We start from the raw sequence: 15,084 nt of genomic DNA on the forward strand, positions 1-15,084 counted from the left end.
CTGAAAAAGCTGAACTTTTGTAAGCCTTCAATAATAAGAGAGAAGTGTCAGTAGCTGAAATATCTCTTTGGGGGAGGAAGGGGAGCAAAATCTTTTATGGACTGGTTAATTTGTTTTTGCTACTGACTAAGATTGAAATTCCAGCAAAGTCAGGGTAAAATTGGTAAAAGAAACCTTACAGGCAAATAATTTTTTCTCACTAACTGATTACATTGGAGGAGGGGGTTATTGCTCCACAATACCTCTATGATGATTTCATGGGACATCTTAGTTGTAGCCTATGCATGGTGTATGTTTTTTTCTGAATTGTCATCATTTTTTCTTTAAACTGATTGATTCTTTATTGACTGGTGAAATACAAGTTTTAGACGATGCTAATTTTTTTTCCAGGGTACCATCATTTTTTTTTATCAACTTATTGATTATCTTCGAGCAACTAGGTAAATACGTTCTTGGGAGGGAAGGGATCTTTCCTCGCTCCATTTATAATACCTGTTTAATGAGGCAAATTTCGACTTGCCACTGTGCCATCCTAATTATAGATTGTGCTACAGCTAATTTTTTATTTCCAGATATCCCAGATTTAATTGAAGATCACCAGGTTAATAAGTATGAAGTCACTTCCAATTCTTCAGAAGATGAAGAAGCAGATGTTTCTCAAGTATTCTTTTTAATTTAATTTCTAATTTACTACTTTCCTGCTGGCTCTTCAACACATACTAAATTCTACAAGACAAAGCCAAAAGACATAGTAGTTTTTACCTGGGCTATTAAAAATAAATAACATATTTGAGACTGATTTTTAAACATATTGTTGTGTTCAATATTTTGAAATAAGAATTGGCCAAGAAAATGAATAAATCCTCATTGTGTTTGCAAATTCAGTTATTTTGACCTTTTTTTACTATTTTTTATACATTTCTTTGTAAATATTCGCATAAGTTTTTAGCATTTTTTTTGCTCTATTCAGGCATATGAGGCTTGTTCTTAGTTTCAATACACTTCCTCCAGTCTCTTGTGTTGGCCACCACCACATTTCTTGACTAGGGAAAGACTGCAAGTGAAAGAGCACAGGCTATCCTGTAGTTTTTGAAGCAAATGCTGAATGTGAAAAATTTATTTTTTTTGTATAAAGGCTAAGTATCCACACTAATTTTTCTATTAAAACTTTAATGATTTATAGTTTAATTGATTTAAATTAGCAATACTGAAATATATAAAATTTAATCATTCGAAGATATTTCTAATTAATTCAAAACCAATTGATTAATTGAAGTAATTAAAAGCATTCATGTTTTGATTTATTTTAAATTTAGCTCTTTTAACGGATAATATTCTCGACTTGGGGACTCAGCCTGACAATCTCTTTTGCATCATGATGACAAAGATTTAGTTGACTGATTTAATTAAAATATGACTGGAAAAAAAAAACGACTGGAAAAAAGAAGGGACCCAAATTCTATATTTTGTTCTTTAGTCCTGGAGACTTCACAAACCCTCATCTTTAGCTGGAATAGTATTCCAAATTCGACAAATAAAACAAGAAATATTCTTTCACGATTGAAAATAAAGCCAGATACAAGTGATCAAGCTGCCAGGAAATGAGGATCGAATACTATTCTGGGAGATTATTCGTTTTCTAAAGTGGAATGACATAGTTTAGCATGGTTGACATGAACCTGAAACATGATTCAAATTGGGAAAATGGAAGTAGAATGGGAAAGACGAATATGAAAATTTGAATAAAATGAACCTACAGAAAATTTTTATATGAAGCCGAAAGTTGACCCCAAGTTTTGTTTTTCCAAAGAAGAAGAAGAATTAATTCAAAACAAGCATTGTTGTTTGAATTCATTTTAAAATAACCACTTTTAAGATAGTTTCTTTGGCGTAATTGGACAAATAGACCCAGTTGATTTATCACAATTTTTGTTGTTTGTATTTGTAAATAAGTTGATAATGATAAACGGATGTTTGTTAGTGTTTGCAACAATTCACAAAATGGTTATCACCCTTATCATTACCATATTTTTCTGTATACCCTGGCTTATAAAGGTAAAGATTTTCTAGGGGAGGGGGTGAAGAGTGAAATTCAGATCATCGCCTTCATGACTTTGTCTTGCTTTTATTTATTATTCTTTGTATATTTCTTGGCCAGTAAAAATACCTGACAAGACCAGAAGGCATTTTAGGTATAACCATTGCAAAAAAAAAAAATCTTGACTGGCCATATCCTTGGCCTGATGATACTTCAGTAAGAAAAATAAAGAGAATAAAAAACTTGGTACAGCTCTTTAACTTTGGTTCAAAGATGGTGTCTCCTAAGTCCTAATAGACTTGAGGTACCATGCTTTAGTCTATCTTTTGTGTATTTCATTTGTTATATCCTCCCTCAATACGAGTTTCCTGTTTTGTCAATACCTTGATCTAAAATATGAATCCTCTTTCGAAGTCAGATACAAAGAAAATAGGAATTAAATTGAAAAAAAATTAACCAGGAAAGGTAGGGATTAAAAATATCTAGCATCACTTACAGCGTAAAATCTGGCAATTTCATTAAAAAGTAGAAAATTTCGTATGCTTAATTAATTAATATTTAATCCCTCAATACGAGTTTCTTGTTTTGTCAATTTATTAATCTTCAACGTGAACCATCTTTCAAAGTCAGATACAAAGAGAATTCGGGACAGATCAGAAAAGAGTCAGATATTTGGCCATTTAGCCTTTGGAGCTGGGGAATTGTGTCACTTAGCGTACAGTGTAACGTCTGGTGACTATTTTTACAAAAAAGTCGAAAATTGGATGTTTAATATGATTGATCTGCAATGTAATAGGATTAAACTTTTAATCAGGCAAAGCTCAGACTGTATGAAAAAATATCAATCATCCGCTTGGTCCAGGTCCAGGGGACATTGTCGGCCATGAATCAATCTAAAAATCTTAGTTGCCCTGCTGTCGTCCTGCTGGGCTTTCCCTAATAGACAAAGCTCATACAGTTTGAAAAAATCTCAGTCGCCTTTTTGCCTAGAAGTCCAATAAATATTGATGAGTCAATCCTAAAATTTCGGTCACCCCACTGCAATTCCAGTGTACTTTCCCAGTAGGCAAAGCCCATATAGTATGAACCATTCTCAGTCGCTTGTTTGTCTGCAAGTCCTGTGGATATAAATGTTGGCCATAAATTTCGAATAATCTTTTAATCTCCAATTGCCTTCAAATGGCTCGCAGAACTGAAAGACCGTCTGAACTACCATTACTGCAGGATAATCTGCCTTAGTTCTGCCCTAGGATGATAGACTGTCATCAAAAAGAGAAAATAATCATTTTTATACAAGTCCGGAAAAGTTGTGCCAGCTTTCCCTCTCACATAGACTATCTCTCTTGGATTTACTCTTATTAGGCTCTCAAGATTTTTATCCCTTTGGCCAAGTCAATTCAAATATCGGAGTAAGTAATGTATAATCAGTATTTTTCTCATTTTCAAGAACTTTCTAAAATCAAAGTCTGTATAAGATAGGCATTGGTTAGCTTCATAAAATCTCGGAAGGTTCAATATGCTAGTTGACTTTAAGTTAGTAGGCCATAATCATACTCTCATTATCTCCCTCCTGCTGCTTTTTTAAAATAACTGAAAAGACAACTAAGTTGCATTTGTTGGGTGAGACAAAGTCGTCAAGCGCTAGATGGTGCTGGAAATTTCTCTTTTCAATGCTAATGCCAGTTTGCACTCCAATAATTTTTTCTACACTCTGATCAGATATTCAATCGTTCTGAAGCTCATTTCTAAAGCTTTTACTGATGTCCTTTGTCCAGTCGGTGTCAAAAAGATGCCTTCGATCTAAAAAACGCATGAATTCCTTGCAGGGTCTTATCCATGATTTTTTTTCGGGTTGGGGAGAGGGGTTGGGGGTAAAAAAAAACTAAAAATGCGTCAATTCTGTTATTCACTTTTGTTACGTTTTAACGAGCCGAAAAAAACTTCGGGGGGAGCGGGAGGGTGCAACCTGCGTTTAGTTTTATTTTAGATGCCAGATAATATTTGTTGCATTTTTTTTTAACAATTTTGGGGTAGTTAAATTTTTTAAGAGGGAAAGATTCATAAAATGATCAGCACATTCAGTCCATTAAGCCACTCCTCTGGCTTTAGCTTTGAGAATTGGTACTTGAAAGTAATAAACTTTGTACAGTCAATTTTTTTTTTGCGAAAAAGATGTTTTCTATTTTTCTATGCTGCTAAGCAATAATATATTCCAGCCCTTTAGATTTTGATTTTTTTTTTATTTGGGATTATTAAATGGCTATTTTAAAACATTGGTGTTTTAAATTTAGTATATTTTTTGTGCTTTAAGATCATGACAAGGGGACGAATGACAACGTGGTGATAAGTTAACCCGGGTCTCTTAAATAGAATAAAATCCCAGGTGAACAAATAATTGTTATTTACATTCAGGATTATTTTTTGGTAGGTTTTTAGTGTTGTTGTGATTGTTTTTTTATGGAACTTGGTATTAACCAAGTAACATATAGCAATCGCAAATTCTGTCGGTCTGTCTGTCGGTCCCGGTTTTGCTACTTTAGGCACTTCCAGGTAAGCTAGGACGATGAAATTTGGTAGGCGTATCAGGGACCGGACCAGATCAAATTAGAAATAGTCGTTTTCCCGATTTGACCATCGGGGGGGGGGGGGAGTGGGGGCCGGTTAATTCGGAAAAAATAGAAAAATGAAGTATTTTTAACGTACGGACGGTTGATCAGATCTTAATGAAATTTGATATTTGAAAGCATATCGTGTCTTAGAGCTCTTATTTTAAATTCCGACCGGATCTGGTGACATTTGGGAGGGGGAGTTGGGAGAGGAAAACCTAAAAACTTGGAAAACACTTAGAGTGGAGGGATCGGGATGAAACTTGGTGGGAAAAATAAGCACAAGTCCTAGATACATGATTGACATAACCGGAACGGATCCGCTCTCTTTGGGGTAGTTGGGGGGGGGGTTAATTCTGAAAAATTAGAAAAAATGAGATATTTTTAACTTACGAACAGGTGATCGGATCTTAATAAAATTTGATGGTTAGGAGGATATCGTGTCTCAAAGCTCTTATTTTAAATCCCAACCGGATCTGGTGACAGTGGGGGGAGTTTGGGGGAACTTAAAATCATGGAAAACGCTTAGAGTGGAAGGATCGGCTTGAAACTTGGTGGGAAAAATAAGCAGAAGTCTTAGATACGTGATCGACATAATTGGAACAGATCAGCTCTATTTGGGGGAATTGGTTGGGGAGAGGGTTAATTCTGAAAAGTTAGAAAAAATGACGTATTTTTAACTTACAAAGGAGTGATCAGTTCTTCATGAAACTTCATATTTAGAAGGACCTCGTTCAGATATCTTATTTTAAATTTCAACCGGATCCAGTGTCATTGGGGGGGGGGACCGGAAATCTTAGAAAATACATAAAGCGGAGGGGTCAGGATGAAACTGGATGGGAAGAATAAAAACAAGTTTAAGATACATGACTGATATAACCGGACCGGATCCGCTCTCATTTGTGGAGTTGGGAGGGGGGGGGTTAATTCGGAAAAATGATGTATTTTTAACTTACGAACGGTTGATCAGAATAAAATTTGATATTTTGAAGGATCTTGTGCTTTAAAGCTCTTATTTTAAATTCCGACCAGATCCTGTGAGATTGGGGGGAGTTGGAGGGGGAAACCGGAATTCTTGGAAAATGTGAAAATTGGGGTATTTTTATCTTAGGAATAGGTGATCGGATCTTAATGAAACTTGATATATAGAAGGATCTTATGTCTCAGATGCTCCATTTTTGACTCGAATTGGATCCGGGGACATGGGGGTTGGAGGAGGGAAATATAAATCTTGGAAAACGCTTAGAGTGGAGAGATCGGGATGAAACTTGATGGGAAGAATAAGCACAAGCTCTAGATACGTGATTGACATAATTGGAACGGATCCATTCTCTTTGGAGGAGCTGGTGGGTGTTAATTTGGAATAATTAGAAAAATTGAGGTATTTTTAACTTAAGAACGGGTGATCAGATCTTAATGAAATTTGATATTTAGAAGGAGTTCATGTCTCAGAGCTCTTATTTTATTCCCGAATAGATCTGTTGACACTGGAGGGAATTCGAGGGGGGAAATCAGCAATCTTGGAAAACGCTTAGAGTGGAGGGATCGGGATGAATCTTGGTGGATAGAATAAGGAAATGTCGTAGATACGTGATGAACGTGACCGTACTGGATTCGCTCTCTTTGGGGGAGTTGGGTGGAGGGGCTCAGTGCTTTGCGAGTTTGGTGCTTCTGGACGTGCTAGGACGATGAAAATTGGTAGGCGTATCAAGGAGTTGCACAAATTGACTTGATAAAGTCGTTTTCCCAGATTCGACCATCTGGAGGGCTAAAGGGAGAGGAAAAATTAGAAAAAATGAGGTATTTATAATTTACAAGTGGGTGATCGGATCTGAATGAATTTTGATATTTAGAAGGACATTGTGACTCAGAGCTCTTATTTTAAATCCCGACCGGCCGGATTTTCCTTTTAAATCAATTTGTTGATTCTTAGAATTTTGTTAGACCTCATACCATTTGAGCTCTTGGCTCTTAGCTCTTCTGGCCTCGTCACAAGTGCCATATGAGCTCTTAGCTCTTGTTTTTCTTTATTTCTTTTTTGCTTCGTTTTGTGAATCTTCTTCTTCATTCTGTGTTTCATCTTTTTGCACTTGTGATATAAGGCATCTCGAAATTTATTTTGCAAGGGGTTACTGACTTCATGCCTAATGTGTAGCCTACGAATATTTTTAAAAGCTAATTTTTTTTTATATTATTATTATAAGACATTTTGTCTCAGGGTTTATGCTGAAATTAAATACTCGCTAACAGAAGAAAGAAATTATAAATAAACAAAAATGGGATATGCCCAGACTCTCTCAATCCACTTAGATAAGGCTTGAATAAGAGTCAAGTTTATTTCTGACTATATATGACTAAAAATTAGCCAAAATACCATTCACGAATAAAGTTTAATGTTTTTTCAAAGATTTCTTCGAAACAGCTTTATGGTTTATTTAACGGAGAATTCTTTTTCTTTTTCAATAAAGGATGACATGGAAAAAAGAAAAAAAATGAAAAAAACGAAAAGAAAGAGATATTAAGCCATAAAACAGCTAAAACCGAATTGTTATTTTTAATTTTCTGGACTTAAACTGTTTCTATGTAATTCTCATTACCCATTCTTATGTGCCAACTTATTTAACAGAATTATTTCTTTTTAGGTTAATGAAATGTGCTCAGATGAAGACTGGGTCGAAGATGATGTGTTATCTGCCAGATGTTTATTTTGCTCGGAAATTTTATGTTCCATACAATACTTCCTCAAACACCTATTTCAAGTCCATAGCTTTTCACTACCAGCTATAATTAAGAATTGGAAGCTGGATGACTATGGTTATATCAAGCTTATCAACTACATACGAATGGAAAAACCATCTCCTGAAATTGTTGTTGATTGTGATAGAACATTCTTGGAGAATGATCAATTCCTGAAACCAGTCATAAACGATGATTCTGTACTTTTCTGGGGTATTTATTTCTCTTTTGATCCTTCTTAGAAAGCAATTGTCCAGATTTAAAAAAAATTCAAATTTGAAATAAGATTTGAAAATAAGGATACTGAAAGAGGTCTGATGCTGTGATACTTATATCTATATGTAAATATATATTAAAATATATATGTGTTGCGAGTTCAGGGTGCTAGAATAGGCTTGAAAATTAATTTATATATATATATATATATATATATATATATATATATATATATATATATATATATATATATATATATATATATATAACTTAAATAATATATTATGCTAACAAAATGAATTTAATAATTCTTGGGATTAATGATGGCCAATAAGAATGAAGTCAAACCAGTTCTATAGTTATATATTAAATAATTTCTTACATCACACTGCTTTTCCATTTACAGTATTTAAAAGAGAAAAAACGGGTATAATTTAAATAATAAAAATAAAAAAACATTGGAAAAAAAACAGCAACAAACTTCAAGTGATAAAAACCTGAAACTTACGAGTCCACCTCTCGGAACCTTTATCAACGAGAAGAAAAAAGTTGAATGAAGTTAAAAGCAGCATGTAAAGAAAAAGAACAAACAAAAATCAAAAAATATAAACAAAAAAAAAAACATCTGAATAATCTCCAAAATACAGCAATCACTCTAAAAGCCTGAATTAGCACACAGAATTGGCAAAAATAGTCTCCAGTACACCAAATTGTGCATCTTATAATTTCAGATAGGTAATGAGATCTAGTAAAAATGGAATGTTGCTACGTTTTTCAAAAAAAAAACTTTTGTCGTTTTATTATTAAGCTTCATAAAACCTTGGGGTAGCTTTCCTTGTTTCAAAATGCCTCGTACTAAGCCCTGCTGCCATTTTCTTATGCTATAACTTTGGACCTTTCTAATTATAGTGATTATTTAAATGTTGGTTGAATTAAGGTTAATATTTCCTATTAGATATACTATCATTTGAAATATATCAGCTTAATTGTAGTGTACTAATAAAATTAACTAATTTAAATACAATTATTAACTTATTATAAGTATTTAGATAGCTTTGAAGACCACACTGCTTTTCCATGACGAAAGTATAACAGTTCAAAATAGGGATTAAACCTTTTAATCGACAGTTAACTAGATATTTCGAACACATATACAGTGCTTGCTTGGTTGTTAGCTACCGCTGCTGATAATGAACACTGTATATGTGTTCGAAATATCCAGTTAAAATTTTTATATCTGTTCACTGTCGATTAAAAGGTTTCATCCCTGTTTTGAACTGTTATACTTTATAAGTCTCTATAAATAGGATTCTAGAGTTTAAGTGCAAAGATTAATACAAAGAACCATAGTGCAATATTGTATAACATTGCTTTTCAAATCTCCTACCACTTCCTTCCTAGAGTGAGACCCTTGCATTGAATTCGCCTTTTACTAGTTGCAGCTATGGCCGCAACCATTATTTAGAGTTCTTTTTGACAGTAATATGGAGAAAAACAAGGGAAAAAAGAAAAGATGCAGTATGTGTAGAATTTCGTGGTTTCAGCCAATTCCCTTGATTTTCAAGCCAATATAATTTCCTTGTTGTTCAAGCCAAGAGATGGTAAGTTTTCTATATAGGGGTTTTGGACAAGGCGTTTGTAACATTTTGATCTGATTTTTAGGAGTTATGAGTTATTTTAGTTTTTACTATAGGGCGTGATCGTCTCTTGCTTGGTTGTTAGCTACCGCTGCAATCTGGAACAGGAAAAAGGCCGAGACTTTTTCTTATTTAGAACGGTAAGAGACGAACCCCAAAGAATCTGCAGTGATCTAAGTCCTATATGTGTATTGTTTAGTTTTTCTAACGATCGTACGTTAATATAATCATTTAAGTATAACATAAAATATTTTAAAACTGTTTTCTTGGTTCAATTCCTGCCAGAGACAACTTTTTCACATTTTCAGTTTAAAGTCTGAACAAAACTTCTTTTAATAACTACTTGACTAACACCATTTATGATTAAGTATGTCGATCCTTCATGCAAATACGGCCATAATGACAAAAGCTGCGCCAGTACTATAAAAAAACGCAGTTTTTCGTAAAAAAAATTGATAGTTTTTGAATTTTTTTTTTGTTACAAAAGGTTTTCAAATTCTTCAGTTTCCTTTAAAATGAGCTATTAAACAGCTCTACGATGTTCCAGTACCAAGCTATCTGTGGGAAACAAGGAGAAAACGAAAAAGATCTCATATATGCAGAATGTCGTGGTTGTAGGCACTTTTTTTACTTTTAAGGCCAATCTATTCCGTTGTTGTTCAACCCAAGAAACGGTACGTTTCCTATACAGGATTTTCGGAAAAGGTGGTTCTAATAATGTACCTTGTGTTTTGGTCTGATTCTAGTTTTAGGAGCTATGGGCTATTTCGTAAAATACTATGGGGAGTGATCGTCTCTTACTAGGTTGCTAGCAACCGCTGCAACCCTGACTAACATATCTTATAATGTCTTATTTATTGATGTTACTAATTTTGTGATTTAGTGTTTCAGATTCTAGAATATATTTTTTACCTTCAAAATGCACAATTTTTTTTATTTATGTTTTTTCCAGATATTCACAGCATTTTGGCTCCGGGAGAGGATATAGAACTAAATAAGACTGAACCAGAAAATAGTGTAATATTTTGGCGCAATAAAGCTATTGAAACTCAGATTTTATTAGAAGTAAGTCTTCCTTATTTTAATTAAGCATGATTATAGATTCGATCATCTTTGTTACTATTTGAAGTAACTCATTGTTTTGAAGTTAGTTTTGTACAAACGTGTTCTGTCAAAGTGATTTAAAGATTTAAAAGACATCTTTCTGCTAACTCTGAATAGTTTTCTTGTTACGTGAATAAAACTTCAACGAATCCATATATAGCCTGAGTTATAGTCCTGAAAGGTGCTCTATATTTTTTATTCTCACCCCGTTCTTAAGAACGCTGTTTCCTATCAGTATGGAAATACACGTAAAGTGCCTCCACTAACTCCAAATTTCTTGAGTTTTTCCCAAATTTTCTAGAAACAAACTATACTCGGTAATGTTAATCGACTCTAATATTCGAGACTATTCGGAGGTGGGGCGTATTTTTTGAGGGGCTTCCTTGGAAACTCACAAAAATCCGGAACTGTGGGAGCACGGATGCATGGAATGGCTCAGGAGTAGGAGATCTTAGAGGCTACAGTACCACCTTTTAATCTGAGTAGTTTTTCTTAAACATCGTTAGTAGTTAATGAATTCTAAGAGTGATTGAAGAGAGAGAGCATTAAAGAAGCTTGCTGTTAAGATTTTTGAGGTTATAATCATAGGCAGCGCAACAGCGCTCACTAAAAAAAGTGCAATGTCGGCACAATGTGTTATTTATTTGTTTTTTTTTTCCTTTTAGACCAGGGCACTTCGTATCGAATGAGTTGTCGTAGAATTGGAAATTGGAAGGGCTTGTGCCGTTTTAACAGTCTAAAGTGATTGGAGGATAACTAACACCCCTTCTACGCCCACCATTTCCTCAAACACATCCAATAAAAATTTGAGATAGCCATTTTGTTCAACATATTTGAAAGATTTGGAAATTATGTCTTTGAAGATGACTCCCCCCCCCAGAGCCCTCAGGGCAAGGGCTGTAAGTTGTGCCTTGGGGGTATATAAGGTTTGTATAGAAAGGGTGATCGTATGAACTTTGGAGGGGGCTCATTAGATTGCTAATCAGAAGTTTTAATGCCCTTTTTGAGACTCAGAATGATGGGAGGATGAATACCCCCCTCCTCAGCAACTCGGATTTTCCCAAAATACGTCTGATAGAAATTTTGAGATGGTTTTCTGTTGTTGTAGAAACTTCAAAAAAGACTCATTTGATTAGAAATCGGAAGGGCCTTTTTTAACTGTCAAAAGTGATTGGATGGCAATAAGCCATCCAATCATTCCCACGCCCATCATTTCCCCCGAACATATCCAATCAAACTTTTGAGATAGCCATTTTGTTCAGCGTAGTTAAAAGGTCTGGAAGTTATGTCTTTGAGGGTGACAACCACCCCCCTCAAAACCTTCCGGGCAAGGGTTCTAAATTATGGCCTGGGGGGCAAATAAAGTTCTTATAGTAAGGCTGGTCGTATAAACCTTAAAGGTTAGAGGGCTCATTGGATTGGTAATCTGAAATTCTAGCACCCCTTTTCAGATTCAAAATGATCAGAGGATGAATCCCTCCCCCTCACCACACCTTGTATTTTCCTGAAATGCATCTGATAGAAACTTTGAGATGGCCATTTGTTGTCGTAGAAACTTCAAAAAAGGCTCATTCGATTGGGAATTGGAAGGGCCTTTTTATTTGACAAAAGTGATTAGATGTCAACAGGCAACCCCACCCCTTCCCACGCTCATCAATTCCCAAAACACATATAATCAAAATTTTCAGATAGTCGTTTTGTTCAGTGTAGTTGAACTGTTTTGAAATTATTGTTTTGAGGATGACAACCCCTCCCCTCCCCGATGTCCTCAGGGCAAGGATTGTAAGCCGTGTTCCGAGGGCATATATGGTTTTTATGGAAAGGGTGATGGTATGAACTCCAGAGGGGGCTCATTGGATTGGAAATCAGATGTTCTAGTTCCCGTTTTAGGAATCAAAGTGATTGGGGGTAATTGCTCCCACCTCCTACGTTGTTTTTTTCACGAAAGCATCCGATAAAAATCTTGAGATAGCCATTTGATCAAAAATAGTCCAAAAATCACATAATAAGGCCTTTGAGGTGGACAGAATCCACGAGAGTTTGGGGTAAGACTTGTAAGTTTTGCCTCAGGGGTATATAAGGTTTTTTATGGGAGGGGTGATTTTGTGAACTTCAGAAGAGGCTCATTTGATTTGAAACGCATAGTTCTAGTTACTTTTTAAGAGTCAAACTTGATGGAGAGCAAGTAACCCTCCTCCCTAACATCCTCTTTTCCCTAAACAGATTTTAATTGAAGTTGTGAGATAGCCATTTTGTTACCAATAGTCCAAAAATCGTATGAAAATGTCTTTAGGGTGGACACAATTCCCCAGAAACCATTGGCAAGGATTATAAGTTATGCCCGGGGCATATGATGTTCATATGAAACGGTAGTCGTATAAACTTTGTATTGGATGGAGCTCATTTGATTGGAAGTTGGAAATTTTAGAGCCCCTTTTAAGAGTCAAAAGTGAATGGAAGGCAATATACCCCCTCTCTGCAACATATTATTTCCCAAATAAATCCGATTGAAATTTTAGGGAGCTATTTTGTTCAGCCTTATTGAAAGGTCCAGTAATTATGTCTTTTGGGATGTCAACCTCCCCACATTCCTCAGGAAAAGGGCTGTAAGTTAGTCAATTCGTTCATTGTTAAAACCTTCCCAGAAGACGAAAGATATTAAGCTGAGACTTTCAGAGAATGTTGAGGGTTTAAGAAGTATTAAGTTGAAACTATCAGGGCGTGTTGAGGCAATTTTAACTAACCAAAAAGGTAATACCACTAGTATTTCTACTACGGCTAATACAACTATTGCTATCTCTTCTACTTTTCCCAAAGCTCCTACTACTACTGCCTCTACCAATACTACTATTGGTGATTCTAAGGATAATAAAGAAAAACTTTCAGGGAATGGCGAGGGTTTTCTTGAACTAAATTAAAGCATTATATGTACATGCAGTTTATCAAAAGGGCGTATCAGCAATATCTTATGAATGCATTAGAGTATTAAGTTGAAGCTTTAGTGGCATTTTGGACGGGGGGGGGGGGGTCGGAATCGATCAATAACACATTACATACATTTGGGTTTAAAGGAGCGTACCAGTAGTATCCCTGCAACACCTTAAGGTATAACTAAGCTAAGACTTTCTGGGCTAATAATATCACTACCGCTTTCACTTCTATTGAACTAAATCAAAATATGTTACATGCAACTAAGTTGTAAAAATTGGATAGATGGGATAGGACGTTTAGGACTGGATTGGGATATAAGCTAGAAACTTCCAGGGAAAGGTTATGTTGCTGTAAAGCTAGAGCAAAAGGCACTATGTGCCGGCTGGTTGGCAATAGGACTTATCAGTGAATTCTCAAGAACTGCTAAAAGTACTAAATTGGAGGCACTTATTTGTTTTATTCATCAGTCTTGGTTATGATGACGTTTTTTTTTCTCATGTTAAAAGAAATAAAAACTCATAGCTTGAAATAAAAATTTTTATTAGTTAGTTACAAATTATTTTTCGTTCTTTTGAAGGCACAGGGACTGCTAGCTCAACTCCAATTTGTGGTATTTTTTGCTTATTTCTTGGACTTTATTATTTATTGTACTTTCTGTTGGTTTTAGGTTTTATCTTTTTACTGGTAGTTATTTCTGGTAGTTATATATATGAAAATTATTTGACTTTTTTTGCTCATCTTTGGTTTAACTCTTTACATTTCTTTGAAAAAACTTTTTTATGTATTTTTTTTTAATTAATATCATTAATACTCAATAACTGTATTATGGTCCCACATCGATTATTTTTTGTTGTTGCTTTTTGCTGATTTTGCTGCTTTTTACTAATTTCTTTGCTGCTTTTTGATCGTTTTTTGCTGTTCTAAGGTCAATATATACTTCTTCGAATTTCATCACTGTGTCTTCTATCTTGCTTTGACATTCCATCCTAACTAATTTTAATCCGGATTGTTTGTTTTACGTTTTTCAAGTGTTTCTATGTTTTTGTTATATTTTCCCCAGTTTCACGTTTTCCTCTATTTTTTTCCTTTTCTTGGCATTACAATCTATTAGTTGTCACTAGGGTCGACATTGTCATATTTCGTCCTGTTTTTGAATCCTCCTGATTGTCAATTTTCTTGGATGTAGCACATTCAATTCGGCTGCTAAATCAGAACCCTAAGTTGTTTCAGAATTGGAACTGCAAGGTCAAATCAAAATTGGGAAAAATTCCGGCACTATCCCATCACTATTAAAATGCCATGTATTAATCTGACTTCAGCAGCCTGTTACATGGGGTTTGATGCTGCTGCAAACATACCACTATTTGTCAAAATTGGTATTCACGAAACATTTATTAGCTCTTCCATATTGCAATATTTGTCTTGGAGTCAACAAGCTAAGAAATTTTTGGATATGTACTGGAGTAGAAAGAAGAGGCATCAAAACGCCTATATTGCACCTTTGGTTCACTGTTTATAATAAGTACATTCTATACTTTTTTGGAGGATAATTTTGGAGGAAATCAAACACCATTTGCAAAGTACATTCTTACTGTTTCGATGTTGGGCTTCCATAACACAATGTTACGCTATACATCGCAATTTGTTATAATACAATATTTTAGTCTTGAATAAAAAAGGTGGTGGACATTGAGTGCCATCTTTTGCTACATTGTATTTGCTAATTGCTAAATTGTACGTTTTGTTTTAGGGCGTTCACGCTCTAAATACAGCGTCATATTCGTAATTTGTAACTTCAAAAACCAGTATTCTCCTT

The 15,084-nt window shown here is 34.8% G+C and overlaps 1 protein-coding gene across 1 annotated transcript in view; it reads left to right on the forward strand.

Moving 5' to 3' along the window:
- Positions 1 to 15,084, forward strand: part of LOC136025280 (uncharacterized) — a gene marked incomplete in the record, with an annotated part of 60,602 nt that overhangs the window by 12,528 nt on the left and 32,990 nt on the right. Inside the window, 3 exon segments of the mRNA XM_065701164.1 lie at positions 573 to 661; positions 7,287 to 7,593; positions 10,186 to 10,298. Coding sequence (XP_065557236.1) covers positions 573 to 661; positions 7,287 to 7,593; positions 10,186 to 10,298 — 509 coding nt within the window.

This window comes from Artemia franciscana, chromosome 3 (genome assembly GCF_032884065.1).
Source record: "Artemia franciscana chromosome 3, ASM3288406v1, whole genome shotgun sequence".
In the NCBI taxonomy this organism is placed as follows: Eukaryota; Metazoa; Arthropoda; class Branchiopoda; order Anostraca; family Artemiidae; genus Artemia; species Artemia franciscana.